The sequence below is a fragment of the Microcebus murinus genome, chromosome 6, assembly GCF_040939455.1.
Source record: "Microcebus murinus isolate Inina chromosome 6, M.murinus_Inina_mat1.0, whole genome shotgun sequence".
Classification (NCBI taxonomy): domain Eukaryota; kingdom Metazoa; phylum Chordata; class Mammalia; order Primates; family Cheirogaleidae; genus Microcebus; species Microcebus murinus.
Window position 1 is genome coordinate 89,389,080 of NC_134109.1, and position 26,030 is coordinate 89,415,109.

A 26,030-nucleotide genomic window follows, 5' to 3' on the forward strand; every position below is an offset into this window, starting at 1 on the left:
AATAAAAATTAAAAAAAAAAAGTCATTGTCAGTGGTGCAGGGACTAAGAACAAACTAGCTGACTCTTTGCATTTCCATGGAAGCTGGGGATACGGAGGAGGACATGGCAGGTACTCTCATCCTGGTCCAGAGGGTTCTTCCAATAGTACAGAGACTGGACTCTGCAGCTTCCTCCAGCTCCCCTGGCATGCACAGAAAAGGTAGGGAGATGGAGCAAGAAGCCAGGCTCTAAAGCCAATACCCCTGCACACCACTGGGTCAGGTACTACTACTGGACCTGGTTTAGTTAACCTGCCTCCATGAACAAAATACAGTATGCAGAAAAAAGCAGGGGCTCAGGGCCAAAACTTCAGCAGAGCCTGACAATGAGATTAGTAAAAAAGGCCCTCAGGCAACTGGACTGTCTTAGCCTCACCACGCCCTGATGCACTAAGGAATGTGACCACATGGGGCAGGCTGGGCAGTGGCCAAGATTGAGTAGGGATTGATGGAAAGGAGACCTGCGATGCCCGTGCCATCGCATTCGGCTTCTCAAATAAAGCACTGCACCAGAGGCCAATGGCCAACACAAGCACACACTCCATCATTTAAGTACAATGTCCCTGAATTAAATCTGTGCCTAACTGACAATTGTATCAAATTTGAAAATCTACCTGGTAGAATGTTGTAAATTGACCTTGAAAAGCCCACAACCTACTCTTACTCTTCGCCAGCTTTTGCTCTAGGTACTCTCTAAGTCAAACTCCTGATGCACTACTCTCTATTTTAGACACTCTCCAGCATTTCTACTGACTTTTGACATGGATTCTAAACCAGACACAGATGATTTAATGATCTTTGAAATATGGGAAAGCTGTTCTTTCAATCACCAGTTTGTTGCTGAATGCTCAGGACCTGGTGGGAGAGAACCTGAGCCCTGTATCTGTTTGATGACCATCAACATGTCATCCATTGTTTGGCAAATGCTTAGGAAATGAATCCGGCTCCCTATTCTGTTAGCTGCAAGGGGAGCAGGTGGGCCAATAAGAGATAATGAACAAACGTTTTGGGAAATGCTGTTCTTAAGATACCAAAGAATCCCAGGATAGAGCTTAGCAAGCATACCTTAATCATTTCTGTGCGTTGGCATTCAGGATCACGGCCAGCCATTGGTAAGATTCTAATCTTCTGTGTCTTAGAACATCTATCTGCAAGTGACAGAGTCATCTTTCTGTGTGTGGCACTGTCTGTAGAGTGAGGTCTGCCAGGAAATAAACAAAAAATCTCACTGTTTACCAAATACATTTGTGACCCAGTCATATCCACATCATGAAAATGAGGTCAGTGATCATTTCCTATCCACTAGAAAAAACAGGCAGGGACATGCAACTGAATACACTAGGGGGTGGATTGTGAGCTTCTTTATTCTATGGCTCACTGAGACACCCTTATCTCATGAAAAAGTGAAAAACAGAAGGCTAGAGTAAAAAAGGCTTGTGCAGCATGATCATCATCTTCTACAGCAATAAATGAATAGGCTCAAGCAGAATTAAATGAATTCTATATGCCAGGCACTATGCTTTGTGTTTTACATGTAATTTGACTTAGCTATCACAACTACCCTATGAGATAATTATTACATTTTATAGATCAGGAAACTGAGGCAAAGAGAGGTTGAGAAAGTTGCACAAGGTCACACGAGTGGAAATGAAAGTCAAATACAGGTCTAGCTGACTCCAAAGCCTATACTTCGACCTTTACAATTCTTAAAAAGCTAGATCATCCCAACATTGTGCTCCCTCCAAAGATAAGCGTTACCCAAGGAGGATGGTCTGCTTAGAATCAAAAAAAGAAAGACATGAACATAGTGTATGTAGTACCTGCACAGTCTAGAGAAGGGAGATGTACTTGCCAGGTGACCTGAGTATTCCAGTCTGCTCGGGGGACACATCCCTGCAGTGGTATTGGACACAGCACCCTAGGGCAATGACCCCTAGTCTTCACATCCACCAACTCACTGCCTTTCCTCTGACTGCATGCACAACCACCTCTAGTTATCAATTAGTCTCCCAGATCAATTTTACTAAAAAGAAAGGACACACTGACTAGCAGGCACAAGTAGTTTAGGATTCTCACAGTTATAATAATCACTAGAATTAATAAATTGACATTCTGGTTTACATAATAGCTTCTTGTAAGTCTGGTTAGTGTGACCTGGTTCCCCAAGAAACAGCAACTTTTACAAAATAGCCTTTGAACTTTCAGATCTGAGAACCAGATCTTGGTCCTTGGCGAATTATACTATGGGGTTACATCAATAAGGGGTCAGGCCTTATAGAAACATCTATGTTTTGCTATTTTATCATAACAAATAGTACCCTGATAAGAATAGTTACCTGAAGGTGAGTTTTGTTTTAAAGACGGCTTGTCCCTGTAGACCAGTACCTTGTCTTATAAAAAGATGATTGTGGTCACCCTGCAGCGGGGCTTTGTACACATCAAAAACTTCATTGCCTAAATGCAAGGACATGCTGGAAACAAGAAACACTTCATATGTTATAGTCATAAAGCTTTTACCCTACTATTTTATTTCATTAAAATGTGGTTCAACTGCTGCTTTCTCTCTTTACATAGAATCCAAAAAGAAATAAAACAAGAAAGTCGCAGTGAGAAAACTGACTAGAAGTAACACATAGAAGTAACACATGCTGTGATGTTCCCAGTGAAAGACAATTTTTCTAAAATGTCAACTTGTAAGCAGTGTGTAATGGGGGGAAGGGTTATTCCTAACTTTTCCAATCTAATGTGCTGTAGCCAAAGAAGAGGATCACATTTTTGGCCTACTTTTAACATTTCCCACCAGCCTGTATGACCTCCACTCATTTGATTCTCTCAGATTTTCTATGTAATCTCAGGTATGAAAGCAACGGAAATTCTAGCCAGGCATGGTGGTTCATGCCTATAGTCCCAGGAACTTGGGAGGCTAAGATGGAATGACCGTATGAGCCTAGTAGTTTGAGGCAGTGAGCTACGACCCCTAGCTGAGCTTGGGTGACCCAGAGAGATTCTGTTTCTAAAAATAAAATAAATGGAAATTCTTTAATAAAAGGCCCCCCAAATAAGGTCCTATTCCAAAACTTGACCCTTTATAGTCCATTCTGGGTATTTCAATACTCTTCAGGCATTTTGTGCTCACCTTCCATCTGACCACTTGACTATCCGAGCATTGCTTTCCTTAATTTCATTTCCTTCTTCATCCCGACGTATCCTCCATCGTATAGTATTTTCTACCTGTTTTAAAACACAAATTAGAGAATTATAATTTAACTGACTCTATGCTTGTTTTCTCCTCTGGAGACACATAACCATAGAATAAGCATACACAACAAGTAGTGACAGAAAAACAGACAATACTGAAACCCTTTTAATCATCTAGAGATGCTGGATAATTTAAAATAGGAAAAAATACACTGAAGTGGATTTCTGAACTCCTAAATTCAGAAGCATATAGAAAGCTTAGAGCCAGAGTATTTGAGGAGATGCTAAATCTGCAGTAGCACCAAGACGTGGTAAGACACAGTAATACCTACATGGGACAGGAGATAAAGCTTGAGCCCATATGAAGTGGCAATTTAGAATTGACACCCCTATATAAATCAGGTTCTTTCACAGAACTAAAAACCCTATAAAAGTGGGACCAAAAAGCCCACCAACTGGCTGAGGGAGCTAGGGAAGCTCCTCATATATGAGTAAAGATAAAGAAGTGCCCTATGAAAATGAAAACTCCAGGTTTGAATAGGTTTAGAGCCTAACTTTATCTTATCTACATGGCAGGCAAACACCAGACAGATTTGGAAAGTGAAAACCATTGTTATTATAATTAAAGTCAGTGGGACTTTCAGGGGAAAAAATGGCACACTAAACACATGCAGCTTATCACTGCTGCATCCTGGAAACTCAATAAAATGACAATAAAGAATTTTAAAAGGACACACCCACAAGGATAAAAAAAATGAGAATGAAGCCGGTAGCAAAGAGAAACCAACGTTTTGAAAACTGAAAAGGCTAAGACCATACTTCCCTATGCTGATTCCCCCACCATAGACCCTAACAATAGCTGTTCCCTCGCCCACTTAGATTTTCTGGCTCTCCACTCTGTTAGCTGTGAATGTCTTCGCAACTGGGTCCTGATGGTTCTTTTCCATTTCTTCCCCGTTCCTCACTAAATAAACAACCATAAAGTCAGCTGATTGAATAAATTCAATAATACTCATGAATTAAATATGATGTCATATCTGAGATTTGTTTCAAAATATTAATAGTCTCAGCAATGTGGAGTGGGGAATATAGATGAAACAAGATTGTTCAACCTGACAACTGTTGAAGTGAGTCATGGGCACATGGGAGTTCTTTGCACCGTTTTTAATGTATTTGTGTATGTTTGAAATTTTCCTTCATAAGGAATTAAAACACAACAATCTGTCAATAAGCCTGCCCTCCTTCTCATACAAAATAGGCAGGCCACATATAAAGACACAAACTCGTATGGGCCATTATTAACTGAGAAGCCATTTTGAAAAATGCTTTCTATTATACAAGGTGATTCGAGTAATAATAATGCTACAATAGGATACACTGCTAGGTCTTACCCTAATAGGATGAAGGACACATTTAAGTATTTCTAAAGATAAGAGGATCTCATAGAGGTACATAAGCTATATCTGGTTTCTTGTCAATTAAATAATTAGGCTGAGCAAGGTGGCTCACGTCTGTAATCCTAGCAGTCTGGAAAGCCAAGGCAGAAGGATTGCTTGAGTTTAGGAGTTCAAGACCAGGCCGGGCACGGTGGCTCACGCCTGTAACCCTAGCACTCTGGGAGGCCAAGGCGGGTGGATCGCTCAAGATCGGGAGTTCAAAACCAGCCTGAGCAAAAGTGAGACCCCACCTCTACTAAAAATAGAAAGAAATTAATTGGCCAACTAAAAATATATATAAAAAATTAGCCAGGCATGGTGGTGCGTGCCTGTAGTCTCGCCTGTAGTCCCAGCTACTCGGGAGGCTGAGGCAGAAAGATTGCTTGAGCTCAGGAGTTTGAGGTTGCTGTGAGCTAAGCTGACACCTTGGCACTCTAGCCCGGGCAACAGAGTGAGATTCTGTCTCAAAAAAAAAGGAGTTTAAGACCAGCCTGAGCAAGAGTGAGACCCCATCTCTGCTAAAAATAGAAAAATTAGCTGGGCGTCGTGGTACATGCTTAGAGTCCCAGCTACTCAGGAGGCTGAAGCAGGAGGATGGCTTTCGCCTAGGAGTTGGAGGTTGCAATGAGCTACATTGACTCCACTGCACTCTACCCAGGGCAACAGAGCAAGACTGTATCTCCAAAAAAAAAAAATTACCTATACCACCAACTGCCTCTTTAAGAGTGGTCAGCCTAGTCTTAAACATCACTCAATAAATGAAGGGTCCAGGTTATTTTCTCTCACATACCAAGGCTTTAAAAGACAGCAGATGCCAGGCACAGTGGCTCATGTCTCTAATCCCCACTATGTGGGAGGCCAAGGCAGGAAGATCACTGGAGGCCTGGAGTTTAAAACAAGTCCAGGCAACACAGCAACACCCCATTTCTAAAAAGAAAATTGGCCAGGCATAGTGGTGCATACTTGTAGTCCCAGCTCCTGCAGAGGCTAAGGCAGGATGATCACCTGTGCCCCGGAGATCGAGGCTACAATGAGAGCTATAACTGCGCCACTGCACCCCAGCCAGGGTGACAGAGTGAGACCCCATCTCAAATTCTAATACTATGTACAATATCCACTGGAAAATAAAGAATTTACAGGAAATCCTTTGGATTTAGGAATTTAAAATGCATAACTCCAGTTTTAGTATAATGGGTTTAACTAACTACTTCTTGTTTTTGGTACAATTTAGCTTTAAAATATCTACTTAACCTACATCCTTTTTATTTAAAAGAACTTCAGAGACCTTCCCTAGATAGAAGTAACCAAACAATATAAGATATCAAAGAGCAGCACTAATGGGATTCTCTCCTAATTGTCAACAAGAGCAACTGAAAGAACACAAAGAAGAGAGTCATATAACGAAGTGTTAGGTGCTGGTATAATAATAAAGTCTCCTTTTGTATATGACTTGTTTATCTACAGATTAAAGGGCCTAAAGAATTTCCTCTTCAGGAAATTGCTAAAAACTTACAGTATATATGATGGTATTTCCAAAGACCTAACCACAGTAGTACTTATTTGGAAGGAAGTAGCTATCAATTTTTAAAAAGCATTAGAAAAATATAACAGTGAGAAAAGTGACACCTTTATAGAGAAAAAGCTATATGTTTTCTTCCTTAAAAATATTCTGAGGCCAGGCGCAATGGCCCATGCCTATGATCCCAGCACTTTAGGAAGTCAAGGCAGGAGGATCACTAGAGTCCAAGAGTTCAAGACCAGCCTGGGCAACACAGTGAGACCCCATCTCTACAAAAAATTTAAAAAATTAGCCGGATATGGTGGCATGTGCTTATAGTCCCAGCTACTCGGGAAGCTGAGACAGGAGGTTCACTTGAGCCCAGGAGTCTAAGGTTGCAGTGAGCTGTGATCATGCCACTGCACTCTTTAAGGTGGGCAACAGAGCGAGACCCTGTATCTTTAAAAAAAAAAAAAAATTCTGTAAAGGCAATATGTATAACTATGATACATCAATTAAAAAAATACAAAAAAAGTTTTAATATTCTCAAAGACAAAGACAATTATTTGTTGATATAATAGGAAACAAAAAATCATTTTCAAATATACCTTCAATTTTAACCTGGTTCTACCTTCTTCATCCAGCATTTCCTCATCTTCAAATTCATCTTCATAATATTGAGGATCAAAAGGTCTACAAATTATTTTCAAAATAAACTATTAATCATATTTTATAAAGAATATTATTGCTATGTAATATCTTTATCAATACTTAACACTGTATCAAAAAATCATAATATAATTTTTTAAATCCTAATGGTCAAATATCTTCATGCTTAACTTCAAGGAAGTATTCAAACTACTGTACCTCCTTAAAATTTGGCATTAATACATATTGCTTGAAATAAAGTACAAGCAAAGGTATATATTCAAAATATTCTTTATTCTTGTTGTATAACTCTTCCAAAGAATCTATATATGTTCTAGCTTTCCACATCAATTCACTTGGGGAAAAAAAAATTTAATTATACAAAATCTTCAGTAAACTTCATAAATAATACTCATCAACACTGTTTAATTATCTAAAACCATTAGCTTTTCTATTAATAGATCAACAATGGCAGCTACAGTGGATATTTGCATTTCTCTAGCAAATTTCATCACTCTCAATTTCAGCTTTTTCAGGGCTGTACTAATTAAATAATATCTTTAAGACTTCTGATGTCTGCTAATTCATAAGAAAGTACCAAACTACTAAAAACAAACGTAAGCATTAAGTCTCCTCTATCAATACATACTTTTTCTATTTTGAGATATGCTTAAGTTTTTTAGAGATATATAACCCATTTTCCATTTTTGTGATTAATCAACTCAATGTAAAGTAAGAAAAACATTAACATTTCATATATTTCTAATTCAACATCCAGAAAAAATTTTAACTGATTCCCTTACCTGGGCTCTACACTGAGAAAGTTGGGCAGTTTAACAAAATACAAATCGTTTCCTAAATCAGTGTTTACTTTGGGTATTTCCACTTCTATCCTGGTCTCAGGAATTGGCTCCTCCTCCTGCTGATCCTGAGGCAATCCATTTTCATCCTAGGAAAAGAATCAGAATTTTAGAGCTTGATGGGATCTTAGAAATGGCTTGCTTCAAAGTTCACACTTTAATTATTCAGATGAGCAAGAAGAATATTTATACATCCCTTCAAGACTAAAGTATCCCTTAATCCCCATCCCAACCCACCCACTCCCCAAAAACTTCACGGGAAACAAGATCAGTTTGAATTCATTAGTACACGAAAATATCTCTTTATGATAAATCTATCTTCCAAATATTCATCAACAGAAGTACGAAACTAATCAATATTTCAATATGAAGTCACTCTGTTTTAATAAATCAGAGAAGATTATGAATACAGCACACAATTCTTGGCATGAACAAGAAAAACACTTCAATGGTTCTCAAATCAAGGTCCTCCCAGTATAGCCCTCTAAGGCATGGCACCAACTCATGTTGGGCAGTTATTTCTACTCCCCCTTATAACCAAGTGTTTCCTACATAACTAAGAAAGTCATCTGTTTATTGTATTTCCACGTTACAATTCATTTATTGATTTCTTCTTCCTAGAGTAAGAGATCCTTCACCTCTGAAATGTCTTACTCATTAGCCTTGAATAAGGGGCCCAGTTCACATTAGTACTTTTACTTACAACAGGCTGTCCTGGAGTAGGTGGTTTATCTTCTCCATCACTTCCTGAAGATATATCATCTGCACCTCCAAACAGATCCATGGTTCCACTATTATCTTCAATGCAGGAGGAAAAATGCGCAGTATTAGTATCTGTGACTAAGATTCTTCAAAGCTGATCACTTCAACATATTCCCAGTGTTTCTGGATCAGCACCAGTACACCACCCAAAACACAACTCTGAGCCTGGCTCTCAAAGACCTGCTAGAATGTGTGTGGAACCAGAAGGGGCAAATGCAGTGATAGGCAAAGCTGTACAGGAGGCACTTCTTCCTCCTTTCACTTTCTATAACCTTGTTCTTCCACTTGCCTTTATTCCCTAGGAGCCCAAATGTTTCCTACAGTCTACTCAAAGTTGGGGATTATTCTCTACATAAGCCCCCAAGTTTCAAAATTACAGATCCATGTCTACCCAGGCCCTATTCCCATAAGCAGAACATCACCTAGGTATAGGCAAAAACCAACGACAATCTATATAAAACAATAAACCAAGGTAGGGTACTAAAGTGAGTACACAGAAGATAGAAAGTTGGTCAGAAAGCAGACTGATAAAAATTGAGATTATAGAAGAGTTACAATTATTGATAATGACATGGTCTGGGATAAAACTATGAGAGTGACTTACTGAGGGTAGAGGACAAGATCACTGAAAAAGAAGAGGAAAGGAAGGCCAGGGTATTGAATATATCAATACAAGAAATATCTCTTTTGTAGAGTTTATAAAATCCCAGTGTCCAGGTATGGTGGCTCACACCTGTAATCCTAGCACTCTGGGAGGCTAAGGCAGGCAGGATCACTCAAGGTCAGGAATTCGATACCAGCCTGAGCAAGAGCAAGAACCCGTCTCTACTAAAAATAGAAAGAAATTAATTGGTCAACTAAAAATATATAGAAAAAATTAGCCAGGCATGGTGGCACATGCCTGTAGTCTCAGCTATCCGGGAGGCTAAGGCAGGAGGATTGCTTGAGCCCAGGAGTTTGAGGTTGCTGTGAGCTAGGCTGATGCCATGGCACTCTAGCCCGGGCAACAGAGTGAGATTCTGTTTCAAAAAAAAAAATCTATTTTGTGATAAACCGATCTTCTAAATACTCATTCACAGAAGTATGAAATTAATCAACACTTCAAAAAAGTTACTGTAATAATTAAAATCTATATGGTCTTCATTCATCTATATGATAAAGATCGCCAAAAATACAACCCTACCCACCCACATTCTCATGCACCTTCCTAATTATTTTCTTCTTAGTTTTTATCACCATCCAATATATTATATATTTAATTTACTTATTGTGTTATTAGTTCCCCTACCCAATCCAAAGAATGTGAGTTCTACTAGGGAGAGGTTTTTATCCATTTTGATCATTGCTACATTCCCAGTGCCCAGAACAGTACTAGTACACAGCAGATTCTCAATAAATATCTGTGAACAAATTGCAAAAAATAATGATATCTTACCTAATTCTCATAGCCCATAAGATCGTTAGCATCATCTCCCATTTACAAATCCAAAAATTGACGCTTAATAAGTAATTTGACCAAAATCATATAGTTGGAAAGGGAAGATAGAAAGATTCAAACTTGGATCATCTAATTCCAAAGTCTATGCATGTAACTAACTACCAGTTATAGATCTTTAAGTAAATCACAGAGTATGCTGCTCTGACCAGCTCTCTCCTTTTCTCTAGTTGGCCCTCTAAATGTTTACTTTAGCTAGGTTACTTATGATAATTTACATAAGCTATTTGACATAATACCTAATTACCATTCAGCACAATAACAGCTGTACATAATCAAAGTATCTATCAAAATTATTAGCCAGGCACAGTGGCTCACACCTGTAGTCCCAGCTACTCAGGAAGCTGAGGTAGGAGGATCGCTTAAGCCCAGGAGCTCCTAGGCAACAAAGCAAGACGCCATCTCTAAAACAATTTTTTTTTTTTTTTTTTTGAGACAGAGTCTCGCTTGTTGCCCAGGCTAGAGTGAGTGCCATGGCGTCAGCCTAGCTCACAGCAACCTCAAACTCCTGGGCTCAAGCAATCCTGCTGCCTCAGCCTCCCGAGTAGCTGGGACTACAGGCATGCGCCACCATGCCCGGCTAATTTTATATATATATTAGTTGGCCAATTGATTTCTTTCTATTTATAGTAGAGACGGGGTCTCGCTCTTGCTCAGGCTGGTTTCGAACTCCTGACCTTGAGCAATCCGCCCGCCTCAGCCTCCCAGAGTGCTAGGATTACAGGCGTGAGCCACCGCGCCCGGCTTCTAAAACAATTTTTTAAAAAATTAGTCTGGCATGGTGGTATGCACCTGTAGTCCCAGCTACTCAGGAGGCCAAGGCAAGAGGATTGCTTGAGCCCAAGAGTTCAAGACCAACCTGGGCAATATAGTGAGATCTCATCTCTTAAATAATGTTTGCTGTAACTTACACTAACATCTTCATTGCATACTGATTTGCCATTTGCAAACAGTCATATAAAGAGGTGAATAGGTAGATCTCCTTTAATCCTTACAACAAATAAACACTAGGTTTTTTCTTTTTAGGTTAGTTTAGTTTTGTTTTTGAGACAGGGTCTCGCTCTATTACCCAGATTAGAGTACAGTGGTGTCATCATAGCTCACTGCAACCTCAACCTCCTGGGCTCAAGCAATCCTCCTACCTCAGCCTTCCGAGTAGCTGGGTCTACAAGCATGTGCCACCACACCTGGCTAATTTTGCTATTTGTTTGTAGAGACAAGGTCTTGCTGTGTTGCTCAGGCTGGTCTCAAACTCCTAGCCTTAAGCAATCCTCCCACCTGGGCCTCCCAACGTGCTAGGATTACAGGCCTGAGCCACCACACCTGGACACTGGGTTTTTATAAACTCTTCATCTAACCCATAGCTCAAAGAATCAGTTTCTTCAACAGATATTAAATTGTGAAGAACTTAAAAACCAGGTGCTCTGGGACTGTCATGATTCAAACTGAAGAATGGGCATAGTCACCTCCATCCCAACCAGAAGTTGAGACCTCTAACAACAGATTCACTCTAACTATAAACAAAGAGTTAGGTTCCTCTGCAACTAATTAAGCGTGAGCCCCTCACATCTGTACAACTTCTCTGGGTACAGCAAGTGTATCTACACTATTTTCTGTTGGTCTTGCAATCTGCGGTAAACACTCAGGGTTGGGAGTACACTACAATTAAATACAGAAAGAGCTAAAGAAATACAAACATACATTAAAAAAATACATGGATACCTTTTGGAACCTCAGTGTCACTATCCGCTTCTGAATCAGATGCAATTGTGTTCTTGCGTTTCATTCGTAAAACTTCATCTTCACTATCACTGCCTCTTGCAGATTCTATAAGAGTAGAATTAGAAGTTCTGCATAATCACAGTTGCATTATAACTTTGAATTTTATGTCTTAAAAGCAACATTGGAGATAAACTGTGGTATATCCATACAATGGAATACTACTCAACAATAAACATGAATTAACTACTGACAAATGTAACGATTTGGATGAATCTAAAATGCATTAGGCTAAGTGAAGGAAGCCAATCTGAAAAGGCTACATACTTACTGTATGACTTCATTGATATGACATTCTAGAAAGGATAAAAGTATAGTGATGGAAAAGACCAGTGGGTGCCAGGGGTTGGGGTGGAGGAAGGGTGTAGCATAAGGGAGTTTTTTAGGACAACATAGTTGTTCTATATTCCTGTGGTCCTAACCCCCCAGGCTGCGACCCAGTACTAGTCTTTGGCCTGTTGGGAACTGGACTGTGCATAACCATCTGAGCCCACCCCCCAACCACCCCAACCCCCCTCAGAAAAATTGTCTTCCATAAAACTTAGAAATCAGGTGAGTGCGGGTGGGCAAGCGGGCAGCAAAGCTTCATCTGTTATCTATAGCTGCTCCCCATCACTCCCATCACCGCCTGAGCTCTGCCTCCCCTAACACCCTCACCTAGCACCCTTCCATGTCTTCCACAAAACCAGTCCCTGGTGCCAAAAAGGTCGGGGACTGTTGCTGTATCCTGACTGTAGTGGTGGTTACACAAATCTATACATATATTACAAGTAATAGAGTTGTATACACAGGTTAAAAAAAAAAACACTCTACTGTATGTTAACTTAAAAACAAAATTTAAAAGAGGAACACTGGTTTCTGAAAGCAGGAAAACTTGGTAGAAATGAGAAAAGTAGTACTGAAACTTATGATCAAATTTATATAAAACAAATTACAGAAGAAAAAAGGTAAAAATATTGGAAGAGACAAATATACCACTATTTCTAGATGGTATAGTTGTTTAACTAAAAACTTGATGAAAATCAACCAAACTGCAGTACAACTAGTAAGAGGTAAGCAGGATGACCAGCTACAAAATTCCCTACTATGACTCTAATCTTCAGTTAATCTGCTGGTATTTAGGAGATAGTGCAAGAGCCTTAAAGATTCTGATAATGATATAAACAACCCTACTCTGAATTAGTTATTGAATATTTACTGTATTCACAGTCTACATAGACCTATATACATCTCTGGAAATATTTTGCCTTCTTCTCCCAATAATGCCAAAATGTAGTTCTGAATGCTATCCTGTGAGCTTTGTGTTACAGAGGAAAAGATTCCCCCACATTTATGCTAAGAGGACAGAATCAAAATGTAATTAATATAACCAATCACCTACAGAAATTAAGCAATCCAGACAATACTTCAGGGAGACTTCAACCTAATTAAGGTGACTTTTATATAATACAAAGAAATGTGATCTCTAATTTCTTTTTTACACTCTATAGGAAGGATACGTTAACTTGAGCAGAACAATCTAAATGACAATTATAAAAGGGGGATGCAGAAGCCCAAGTTTGGCTGCATGTTTCCTGTTGTCTTTAGGGAATGAGTGCTTTGACCCAAGCTCATCTCTGTAGGGTTGGGGACTCACACATCAAACTGGCATAGCTCATACACTGTCCACTGAGATCATCCAGCCATGTGTACATTTTCTAGATGTTACACTCCCTAGGCAACCTCCTGATTATTGTAATTTGCTATTCAGTATAGATTTACCCAAGCAAAGAATACAGTGATAAGGAAGAAATAACTGGTCTTCTTGAAACAATTTTGCAATTCAATTTTTACACATTAGTTTTTTATAAATTTGATTAGTTTGAGTAAACTCCTTAGAGCCTGACTACCCCTGGATGATCAAATTTTGGATCTTAAAAATCTGAACTGGAACAACATCTCAGTACAGCTACCCTATGGGGCCATTTCAGTGTTATTGTTTTTCCCCACGTACATGAGGCACGCTCTTTACACACTGAAATGGAACCAACTCAACTCATTATCTAGCTCCTCTAGCACCATACACACCTCTCTAAAACTGTCCTCTTTAAATTGTTTTTCCCATGATCTATCATCTAGGGATAGAAGGGAAACAGAGAGAGAGAATAAAGAGATTAGAAAGATTTAAAAGAAGCAAAACATATAGAGTTAGAAAAGGTTGAAATGGGGAGCAGAAGAAAAAAACAAGGTAATAAAGATGGGAATGAAAAAAAAAATAAATGGGCCACTGCTGTATCTGGATGCTTCTCCTAAACCATTTTGGTTCTTATAACTGTATTACCTGATTTATGGTCCTGTTCCTCTTCATCATCCGAATGCCTACGTTCTTCATCTGAGGCCTGTGGCCTTTCATCATCAGAATTTTGCATTTTCTCATCATCAGACATCTGTGGTCGTTCTTCATCATCAGAATTCTGTTTCTCATCATCATTATCAGAAGCCACTGGCTGTTCATCATCAGAATTAGCCTTTTCCTCCTCAGACAGCTGTTGTCTGTCATCATCGGAAAGCTGAGGCCTCTCCTCATCATCTGAGTTCTGCATTTTCTCATCATCATCAGAATTCTGTAGCTTATCTTCTTCATCAGATCCTTGTGCCCTCTCCTCATCGTCAGAATTTTGTGTCTTTTCATCATCTGACTGGTCACTTTTATCTTCTCTGTCCCATTTTTCATCATCTGAATGTGCTTTTTCAGAACCTTCTGCTTCTGAGTGGTGGCTCCCTCCATCTGATCTATGACCTTCATCTTCATCATCATTATGGGCATCTGATCCACTGTGCTGATCTACATCTGAGGGGTCATTGTCTTCACGGTCAGAATGCTCAGAAGCTTCTGATCTATTGTCTGATCTCTCAGAGTGATTATCACTGCCACTGTGATGAGAAGCTCCCTCATCCTCACTGTCATCTCCAAACAGTTCCTTATTACTTGGTTGTCCTGAATCACCTCTTTCATCTTGATCGCTTTCACTTCCAGAGGCATTACTGCCAGAAGCAGCATTCTCTTGATCAGAATCTGAGTCAGATCCAGAATCAGAATCTATGGGATTATATAAACACAGGGTAACATCAGCAAAACAAGGCAAAGTAAGATACTCCAAAAGTCCTTCCCAACATAAAAGCAATGAAGAAACTGGCAAAAAAAACTGTTAGTATCTACTTTCTCAGTACTCCAGAGACTAACCAAAAGTTGGAACAACCAGGAGAATGCTTAGTCAAGAAAAACTAGCTGAATCTCAGTAAATAACCAGAACTTTGTGGTATATTAACTTACCCTCATGCCATCCACAGCTCCCTAGCTTGATGGTGCCCTGAAGAGAACAGCCTGCATTTCTGATACAGGTACCACTACTGGAAGGAGCAAAATGCACCTTATTTACAAAGAACTGTGATTGTTAGTTTTGGCCTGTCTGGTGGCTCCCTAAAGGACTAGCTCAAAGTGCTTGCCTTTATCTCACCTATCTTGGAACTCCCAGTGCCAAGGCAGCTACATGCTACATGGGGGTGAGGGGGTTGTCAAAAACATTGACAGGCAAATGTACTAATCACCTCTGCCAGGAACAATGGATACTGACAGTTAGGACAGACAAGAGAGTAGCCAAAAAGCTTGGGAGGAAAGACTGGGGAATGCAATGATAAGGGGAGTAAAGAATTTAAAAAGCTCCTACATATATTCTTGGAGATCTATTAAAGAAGGTCACACACAAGCCAAGGACCATGCACATGCTCAGGGAAAAACTGAGAAGGCCTTAAGCTCTTACCTCTGGCTGAATTTCAGGCTCTGTGCAAGAAGGAAATGAAGGCAAAGGCAGGGTTGTACACTCCCTGGCGGAGTGTTGAAAGCATGCCCCAAACACACACAGAGCCAAGCTGGAAAGACTGGGAGATTTTGGGAGTTCTAAGCATTTAAGGAAATCCCTGTCCAACCACTAGCTGACCACTAAGTTAACAGAACAGAGATCTCAATGGCCACACACAACAAAGATTACAGACTTTACAAAAGTAGCTCAAAAAAGTCACTAAACAAATAAACAACTACTGCTATAACAAACAGCAATGAAAAATCCTAGGGAGGAGACAGAATGTATTATAGATTTCCTGAATTGCCACATTATAATATTTAAAGAACCCAGGAATTAATAAAAAAATTATAAGACATGCAAAGAAACAAGAAAGTATGGTCCATACATAGGAAAAAGGCTAGAAACTGCCCCTGAAGAAGACCAAACACGAAAATGGTGTACTACCAAATCTGGAATTGTAAAGTACAATAACTGAAATAAAAAATTAACTAGAGAGACTCAACAGATTTGAACAGGAAGAAGAAAGAATCAGCAAACTTGAAGACAGGTCAATTCAGATTATCCAGTCTGAGGAACAGAAAGAGAAATGAAAGAAGAAAAATGAACAGAACCTAAAAGACTTGTGGGACACCATCAAGTATACTAACATATACATAATAAAGTCTCCTCTCCCAGAAGAGAAAAGAGAGAGAGAAAAACAGATGGAATATTAAAAAAAAAAAAAAAAAAAGGCTGAAAACATCCAAGAACTTCAATGAATGCCAAGTAGGACAAATTTAGGTACATCACTATCAAACTGCCAAAGACAGGCCGGGTGCAGTGGCTCACGCCCCGTAATCCTAGCACTCCGGGAGGCCGAGGCAGGCAGATTACTCAAGGTCAGGAGTTCGAACCAGCCTGAGCAAGAGCGAGACCGTCTCTACTATAAATAGAAAAGAAATTAATTGGCCAACTAATATATATAGAAAAAATTAGCCGGGCATGGTGGTGCATGCCTGTAGTCCCAGCTATTCAGGAGGCTGAGGCAGGAGGATTGCTTGAGCCCAGGAGTTTGAGGTTGCTGTGAGCTAGGCTGACGCCACACCACTCACTCTAGCCTGGGCAACAAAGCGAAACTCTGTCTCAAAAAAAAAAAAACAAAAAAACAAAAAACTGCCAAAGACAAAGAAGGAATCCCAAAGGCCACTAAAGAGGAGCAATTCATCCCATACAAGGGATCTTCAATAAGGATAATAGCTGATTTCCCAATAAGGATAACAGCTTTCCATAAGATGACATATTCAAAGTGCTGAAAGAAAAAGACTGTCAACTAAGAATTTTATATTAAGCAAAACTATGTTTCAAAAGCTGAGATATAAGAAACAAAAGAAAAAATAGATAAATTAGACTTTCTCAAAATGAAAAACTTGTGCAACAGATGACATTATTAAGAAAGTGAGAAAACACATGGATGTAGAGAGTGGAATGATAAGACAATGAAGACTCAGAAGGGTGGAGGTGGGAGAAAATTACTTAATGGGTATGATGTACATTATTCAGGTGACAGATACCCTAAAAGTCCTGATTTGACCACTATGCAATCTATGTAACAAAACTACACTTGTACCCCATAAATTTACAAAAATTTTACAAAGTGAATAAACAACCTATAGAATAGAGAAAAATTTGCAAATCATATATCTGATAAGTGTCTAGTATCCAGAATATACAAACAACATTTACAAAAATAAGATAACTCAATTTAAAAAATGGACAAAGGGCAAGGAATGGTGGTGCATGCCTATAGTCCCAGCTACTCAAGAGGCTGAGGCAGGATAATTACTTGAGCCCAGGACTTTAAGACCAATCTAGGCAACATAGCAAGACCCCATCTCAATCAAGCAATCAATCAAGGACAAAGGATTTTTTTTTTTTTTGAGACAGAGTCTCACTTTGTTGCCCAGGCTAGAGTGAGTGCCGTGGCATCAGCCTAGCTCAAAGCAACCTCAAACTCCTGGGCTCAAACGATCCTCCTGCCTCAGCCTCCCGAGTAGGCGGAACTACAGGCATGTGCCACCATGCCCGGCTAATTTTTTCTATATATATTAGTTGGCCAATTGATTTCTTTCTATTTTTAGTAGAGATGGGGTCTCACTCTTGCTTAGGCTGGTTTTGAACTCCTGACCTCGAGCGATCAGCCTGCCTCAACCTCTCAGAGTGCTAGGATTACAGGCATGAGCCACTGCGCCCGGCCAGGACAAAGGATTTGAACAGATATTTCTTCAAAGTTTCACAAATGGCCAAAAAGTACATGAAAAGATGTTCAACATCACTAGCCTTTAGGGAAATGAAAATTGAAATCATCACGAGATAGTATGAGATACCACTTGACACCCTCAAGGATCGCTATATTTAAAAAAATAAAATAAAAACAAAAATAAGTGTTGGCAAGTATGTGGAGAAATGGAACCCTTGTACCTTGCTGGTGGTAAGGTAAAATGGTTCAGCCACTGTGGAAAACAATTTGGCCATCTCTCAAAAAGTTAAAGAATTAAAATATGTATGATTTTACCATTCCACTCCAACATGTATACTCCTAAAACCTGAAAACAGGCACCCAGATACTTGTACATAAATATTCATAGCAGCACTAGTCAAATAGCAAAAAGGTGGAAACAATCTAATGTCCACCAAAAAATGAATGGACTAACAAATTTGGGATATACACATACCATGGAATATTAAGTCATTAAAAATGAATGAAGTACTAATACATGCTACACAGCCTTGAAGACATTATTCTAAGTGAAAGAAGCCAGACACAAAAGGCCACACTGCATAATTCCATTTATATGAAATTCCCAAAATAAGTAAATCCACACACAGAAAGCAGATTGGATTGATGGTTGACAAGTGTTGGGAGAAGGAACACATATGGAATAAGCGCTTAATGCATTCAGAGTTTTACTTTAGTAGGATGAAAATATTTTGTAACTAGATAGAGGAAGTGGTTGAACAACACTGTAATTGTACTAAGTACCACTGAATTGTTCCACTGAAACTTATATGGTTAATAAGTACCAATGAAACTTATAAACAGTTAGTTTTGTGTTATGTACATTTCTCAATGAAAACATAAATGTCAAAATTAAGACATTCCCAGATAAACAAAAACTGAGAGTTTGCTGCTAGTAGACCTTCCCTATAGGAAGATATGCTAAAAGGAGTCTTTCAGGCTGAAATGAAAGAATAATAAACAATAACTTGAATACATATGAAGAAATAACATCAGTAAAGATAACTAAGTAGTAGCTATAAAAACCAATATTAATTTCTAGTTTGTAACTCCTTTTCTCTTTTCAACTAGATTTAAAAGATAACTACATAAAACAATCTATGTCATTGAGCAGACAATGTATAAAGATGTAATTTGTGACAATAACAACATAAAGGCAAGAGAGAATGGAATTATATAGGAACAAACTTTTTGTATACTATTTAAATTAAGACGCTATTGGCCAAGCACTGTGGCTCACATCTGTAATCCTAGCACTTTGGGAGGCCAAGACGGGAGGATCACTTGAACCCAGGGGTTCAAGACCATGCTGGGTAACAGTGAGACCTCATCTCTACAAAAAATAAAAAAGTTAGCCAGGCATGGAGGCACATGCCTGTAGGACAGCTACTCAGGAGGCTAAGCAGTAGGACTGTCTAAGCCCAGGAGTTTGAGGTTGCAGTGACCTATGATGACACCACTGCACTCTAGCCCAGGCAACAGAGCTAGATCTTGTCTCAAAAATAAACAAACAAACAAATAAATAATAAATAAATTAAGGTGTTATTAATCCAAACTAGATTGTTATAAATTAAGATGTTAATTGTAATCTCCAGGGTAACCACTAAGAAATAAAACTAAAAAATATACAGGAAAAGAATCAAGAAAGGAATCAAAACAGTTATATTAGAAAGTGGAGGAATAGAGAGGAAAAGGTTTGACAAATAGAATACAAAAAGCAAAGTGGCAGAAGTCCTTTCTTAACAGTATTACTTTAGATGTAAATGGATTAAACTCTCCAATTAAAGTCTGAAACTGACAGAATGGATTAAGAAATGATCCAAAAAGATATACACTGTTTACAAAAGACTCACTTTAGGACCAAATATATACACAAATGGGTTGAAAGAGAAAGCATAGAAAGATATTGCATGTAACTAGTAACCAAAAGAGTGCTATAGCAGGTATACTAATATCAGACAAAATAGATTTTAAAACAAAAATTGTTACAAGAGACAAAGAAGGACATTATAAAATAATAAAAGGGTCAATCTATCATGAAGATATAATAATTATAAACCTATATGCACCTAAAAACAAAACCGACAGAATTGAGTGGAGAAATAGATAGTATAATGCAATAGCTGGAGACTTCAATAATGGCTAAGACTAGACAAAATATCAGTAAAGAAACAGAGGACTTGAATGTCACTACTTGAACAACACTATAAACCAGCCAGACATAATAGACATCAATACGACGCTCCATCCAATAAGAGGAAAAATACGCATTCTTCCTATGTGCACATGGAACATTCTACAGGATAGACCATGTTAGGATACAAAACAAGTCACAATAAGTTTTAAAACACTGATATCATACAAAGTATGTTCTCTGACCACAATGGAATAAAATTAGAAATCAATAACAGAGGAAATCAGAAAAATTAACATATGTGGGGTAATTAACACACTTTTAAACAACCAAGAACTCAAAGAAATCACAAGGGAAATTAGAAAATATTTTAAGATGAATAAAAATAAAAACAAAACATATCAATGCTTATGGTGAACGCAGTGCTCAAAGGAAAATAACTGTAAACACATACATTAAAAAAGAGAAATTTCAAATCAATAACCTAACCTTTCACTTTAAGGAATCAGAAAAAGAAAACTAAGTCCAAAACAAGAAGAGGGAAAGAAATAATAAACATTAGAGCAGAGATAAATGAAATAGAGAATGGAAAAGCAATGGAGAGAATCAAGAAAACCAATAGTTTCTTCTTTGAAAACGTAAATGAAATTGACAAACCTCTAGCTAGACTGAACAAGAAAAAAAGAGAAGATTCAAATTACTAAAAGCAGGAATGGAAGTGGAGACATTACTACCAACCTTACAAAAATAATAAGGATTATAAGAGAATATTATAAACAACTGTAAGCCAAAAAATTAGATAACTTAGACAAAATGGATTAATTCCTAGAAACACATAAACTATCAAAACTGACTAAAAATAAAATAAAAAGTCTGATTAGACCTAGAGTTTGATTCAGTAATGAGAAAAATCCAACAAAGAAAAGCCCAAGACCAGACGTTTAAAAAGAATAACACCTATCCTTCTCAAACTTGGCCAAAAAATTGCAGCAAGGGAACACTTCCGAACTTATTCTATGAGGCCAGCATTACCTTGATAGCAAACCCAGACCAAGATATCATAAGAAAACTACAGACCAACATCCCTCATGCATATAGATGCAAAAATCATTTTTTAAAACACTAGCAAACCTGGCCAGGCGCAGTGGCTCACGCCTATAATCCTAGCTCTCTGGGAGGCCAAGGCGGGCAGATCGTTTGAGTTCAGGAGTTCAAAACCAACCTGAACAAGAGCCAGACCCTGTCTCTACTATAAAGAGAAAAAAATTAATTGGCCAACTAATATATATAGAAAAAATTAGCCGGGCATGGTGGTGCATGCCTGTAGTCCCAGCTACTCAAGAGGCTGAAGCAGCAGGATCGCTTGAGCCCAGGAGTTTGAGGTTGCTATAAGCTAGGCTGACGCCATGGCACTCACTCTAGCCTGGGCAACAAAGTGAGACTCTGTTTCAAAAAATAAAAAATAAATAAAAAACACTAGCAAACCAAACCCAATAGCTTATTAGCATTTTTTTTTTTTTTTTTTTTTTTGAGACAGAGTCTCACACTGTTGCTTGGGCTAGAGTGCCACGGCATTAGCTTAGCTCACAGCAACCTCAAACTCCTGGGCTCAAGAGATCCTCCTGCCTCAGCCTCCCGAGTAGCTGAGACTACAGGGACACACCACCATGCCTGGCTAATTTTTTCTATATATTTTTAGTTGGCCAATTAATTTGTTTCTATTTTTAGTAGGGTCTTGCTCTTGCTCAGGCTGGTTTTGAACTCCTGAGCTCAAACGATTCACCCCTCAGCCTCCCAGAGTGCTAGGATTACAGGTGTGAGCCACTGCGCCTGGCCTCAAACCCAATAGCATATTAAAAGGACAAGGCTGGGCATGGTGGCTCACACCTGTAATCCTAGCACTTTGGGAGGCTGAGGCAGGAAGATGGCTTGAAGCCAAGAGTTAGAGACTAGCCTGAGCAAGAGCAAGACCTCATGTCTACAAAAAAACTAGACAAATTAACTGGGCATATAGTCCCAGCTACTCAGGAGGCTGAGTGAGGCAGAAGGATCGATTGAGCCCACGAGTTCAAGGATGTAGTGAGCTATGACTGCACCACGGTACTCTAGCCTGAGCAAGAGTGAGACCCTGTCTCAAAAGACAGAAAGACAGTTAAGATAGGCCAGTGGTAAAAAATTAAAAAAGAAAGAGAAAAATCATGTGATCATCTTGATGCAGAAAAAGCATTTAACAAAATCCAATACCCTCTCATGATAAAGCCACTCGATAAACCAAGAATAGAACTTCCTCAACCCAATAAAGGATATCTACAAAAAATTCACAAAAACCTACAGCTAACATCATCATATGGTGAAAGCTTAGCTGCTTTCTTCCTAAGATCAAGAACAAGACAATGGCCAGCCAGTGGCTCATGCTTGTAATCCTAGCACTCTGGGAGGCTGAGGCAGGTGGATTGTTTGACCTCAGGAGTTCGAGACCAGTCTGAGCAAGAGCAAGACCCCGTCTCTACTAGAAAAAATAGAAAGAAATTAGCTGGACAACTAAAAATATATAGAAAAAATTAGCTGGGCATGGTGGCACATGCTTGTAGTCCCAGCTACTAGGAAGGCTGAAGCAGGAGAATAGCTTGAGCCCAGGAATTTGAGGTTACAGTGAGCTATGATGATGCCACTGCACTCCATCCCCAGCTAAAGAGTAAGACCCTATCTCCAAAAAAAAAAAAGAAAGAAATTAAGAAAACACTTGCAATAGTATCTAAAAGAATAAAACATTTAGGAATAAATTTAACTCAGGAAAGGCAAGACTTATACAATGAAAACTACAAAACATTGTTGAAAGAAATTTTACAGCACAATTCATAATTGCAAGGCTGTGGAAACAGCCCAAGTGCCCATCAATCCAAGAATGGATTAATAAAATGTGGTATATGTATACCATGGAGTACTATTCAGCTGTAAGAAACAATGGTGATATAGCACATCTTATATTTTCCTGGTTAGAGCTGGAACCCATACTATTAAGTGCAGTTTCCCAAGAATGGAAAAACAAGCACCACATATACTCACCAGCAAATTGGTATTAACTGAATAGCACCTAAGTGGTCACATAGGTACTACAGTAATAGGGTATTGGGCAGGTGGGAGGGGGGCGGGGGGCGGGTATATACATATATAATGAGTGAGATGTGCACCATCTGGGGGATGGTCATGCTGGAGACTCAGAGTTGGGGGGGAGGGGAGGAATGGGCATTTATTGAAACCTTAAAATCTGTACCCCCATAATATGCCGAAATAAAAAAAAAAGAAAAATATAAGTGAAATAAAATATATTCACTATTCATTAAGAGAAAAAAAAAAGAAAGAAATTTAAAAAGAACTTACACTTATTCATGAAAGAAACACGCTGGGCCTAGGCTGAGGTTGTACACATTGTTATGATAAGAAACTTGCCAAATGGAGTTATTTTCCACACCTTTCATAGACCAGGGAAATAATGAAATATGCTAGGCATAATAAATTACCCTGTCACATCCACACTATCTCCAGGACCAACAGCAATCTTCAAGGATAGCATATCAGAATTGGAAGTAAATCATAGAGTTCTTTTATCTAATGATAAGATGGAAGAAAGCTGCTATGGACTTATAAGAAAGTAAACATGAAGCCCAGAGCAATCATCTCCACACATCACTTCACCACACACTGAGTTTGCAATGGGAAAGCACTGCAGGGTATAGCCTGTGAAAGAAACTATTGCTTCTACCCATCCAATTATTTAACAAATATGTATTAAGCATGGATGTAAGCTGTGGGGGTGGAGTGACTATTTTTGCATCATTATATCCCCAATACCTAGCAAGGTAGCTAGAACATGATAGAGGATCAATAAATACTTATAGAAGGAATGAGCAACTTCAGGGAAATTGGTCATGGGAGGGTTCACATAGAACTGTGTCTTAAAGGGTAAATAGGATATAGACAAGTAAACATGAGGGGGGAATGAAAACATTAGCAAAGGTAGTGGAACAACAGCATACAAGGCTCTATACCTCCACACTTATCCTAATTAGTAGAGCCTCCTGGATACCCATCCCCACGGAGCCCTCACATCAGAATTTAGTTCTCTGTACCTCCACCTAGTGCTCCCTTCACTATACTCTATATATTATGAATACACTGGAGTTGGATAAAATGGAGGGGGTAGGGAGAAGAAAAACCACAACAATGCACTTTGCCAAGGAAAATACAGATAGATACATACATACGTACACTACTTGGTTGCAAGAATTTTGAACTTGGTCTTGGGTGCCTTCTCACTTCAAATAACTCCTATTCACATTTCAAGCACCTGTAGTCCCAGCCACTCTGGAAGCTGAGGCAGGAGGATCGCTTTCATCAACAAACCCTTCATCCCTCCTCTCCAAACACAGACCACATACGCTACCTATTTTAACATCACAGACTCAAGAAATTCTGGAGTTTCTGCGCAAACTCTCAGAGGACACATTTTTTCCAGTGCCTAAAGCCTATGTATAGCCCCATCCCAGACTCCTCCCAGACATCTCAAGCTTCCCATCCCGCCATGCTCTGGTTTCATTCAAGAGAGCATTATGAGACCCTCTGTAAATGTGTCCACCCCTGGTCCATATTCCTGAGCAGCTCATTTCCATTCATTCACTAACAGCCCCTACTCTGCGCCGTCCTGGGCAAGGTAAAGCAGAGGAAACCCTAAGGTTCCTGCCCGGACTGCGCAGGCTCGCTCGCATCCCTACCCTTGCCCCGCGCCCCCTTCGCTCCACCCGCTCCCAGGAACCTCAGGCTCCACCGACACCCAGAACCTCGAGGCTCAGTCTCTGTGTTTGTCTCATCGTCCCCGCCCGCCGGGAGAGAGTGCCACCGCCGGTAGTGCAGGGGGCGCTCAGGCAGGAATGGAGGAAACACCATCCCTTGCCCGCGGCGCCGGAGCCTCCCCAGCTGAAGCCTCGACTCGCAGACTCGCATCCCTCCTCCGATGCCCAACCCATCCCACCTTTACGCTCGGCATCGCTGTCAGCGTAGCTCCCGAAGAGATCCTCCATATCCGCCATTGCCGCTCACGTCCGCTGCAGGGGGTAACTCCGCGCCTGCTTTTACGGCACGGAACCAACGAGACGCGACACTGTCGCAAAGATTCTCTTAAGCGACTCCTTTCCTTCTGTGACCTAGTTTTCGCTTGCCGGATGAACCCGTACACTGCTACTTCCTCTGGGCGGCCAAGCCCCGCCCCTTCGTCAATGTCTGTTCTTAAACGCCAGAATCCTCACCCGGGGCGGAGCTTCCCGCGTTTTGGGTGCAGGGTGAGCGGGCCGGGCTTGGTGAGATCTCCATCCTCAGGCTGAGTTGAACCTATCACGAGTCAGGCCTTGAAGCTCTTTGTTTCATACTGACCAGCTGGTCTCAAACTGTTTGATCTCAGAACCCTTTGACTCTCTTAAAAAAATTGTCGAGTGCTCCAAAAAGCTTTTATGTATGTGGGTTATAACTATTGATATTTACCATTTATTATTTAGAGCAGAAATTTTAAAAATATTAATTCATTTTATAATAAACATGTTAACATAAATTGCTTTTTTGTTTAGCTTCAAATGACTATGTTTTTCTTAAAAAATAAAAGAGTGGAATTGTTTTACAGGTTTGAAAATATCTTTAATATCTGGCTTAAAGGAAGACAGCTAAATTCGCAAAGCTCCTTCCACCGTTCAATCTGTTGAGAAATGTCAGTGGTTGAAGCACAGAAGAGAATCTGATCTCACTAGACGTGTGTGTAACTGGAACAGGGAGGCTCTCTTAGATCTCCTGAAAAAGGTCTTCATCCAGACACTTGTTGACAGCCACAGCTTTAGAGCAGGGTTTCTCAAACATCACAGATTTTCAATCCTGCTGTGGTTTGAAGGTCCCCTCCAAAACTCCTGAAATTTAATTGCTATTGTGACAGTATTAAGAGGTGACATGGGCTCTGCCCTCAATACTGAATTAATACTGTTATGCCGGGCACTGGCTCACGCCTGTGTAATCCTAGCATTCT

The 26,030-nt window shown here is 39.6% G+C and overlaps 1 protein-coding gene across 1 annotated transcript in view; it reads right to left on the bottom strand.

The window, feature by feature from the left end:
- Window positions 1-25,140, bottom strand: part of LOC105870698 (LEO1 component of Paf1/RNA polymerase II complex) — a 37,121-nt gene extending 11,981 nt beyond the window's left edge. The window contains exons 1-9 of the mRNA XM_012763461.3: window positions 24,996-25,140; window positions 14,036-14,794; window positions 11,659-11,763; window positions 8,383-8,477; window positions 7,623-7,768; window positions 6,780-6,864; window positions 3,176-3,270; window positions 2,376-2,510; window positions 1,105-1,240 (exon numbers count right to left, since the gene is read on the bottom strand). Of these exons, the coding sequence (XP_012618915.1) occupies window positions 1,105-1,240; window positions 2,376-2,510; window positions 3,176-3,270; window positions 6,780-6,864; window positions 7,623-7,768; window positions 8,383-8,477; window positions 11,659-11,763; window positions 14,036-14,794; window positions 24,996-25,053 (1,614 nt within the window). The 5' untranslated portion in view covers window positions 25,054-25,140. The remainder of the gene's footprint in view (window positions 1-1,104; window positions 1,241-2,375; window positions 2,511-3,175; window positions 3,271-6,779; window positions 6,865-7,622; window positions 7,769-8,382; window positions 8,478-11,658; window positions 11,764-14,035; window positions 14,795-24,995) is intronic.
- Between the last annotated feature and the right edge of the window lie 890 nt (window positions 25,141-26,030).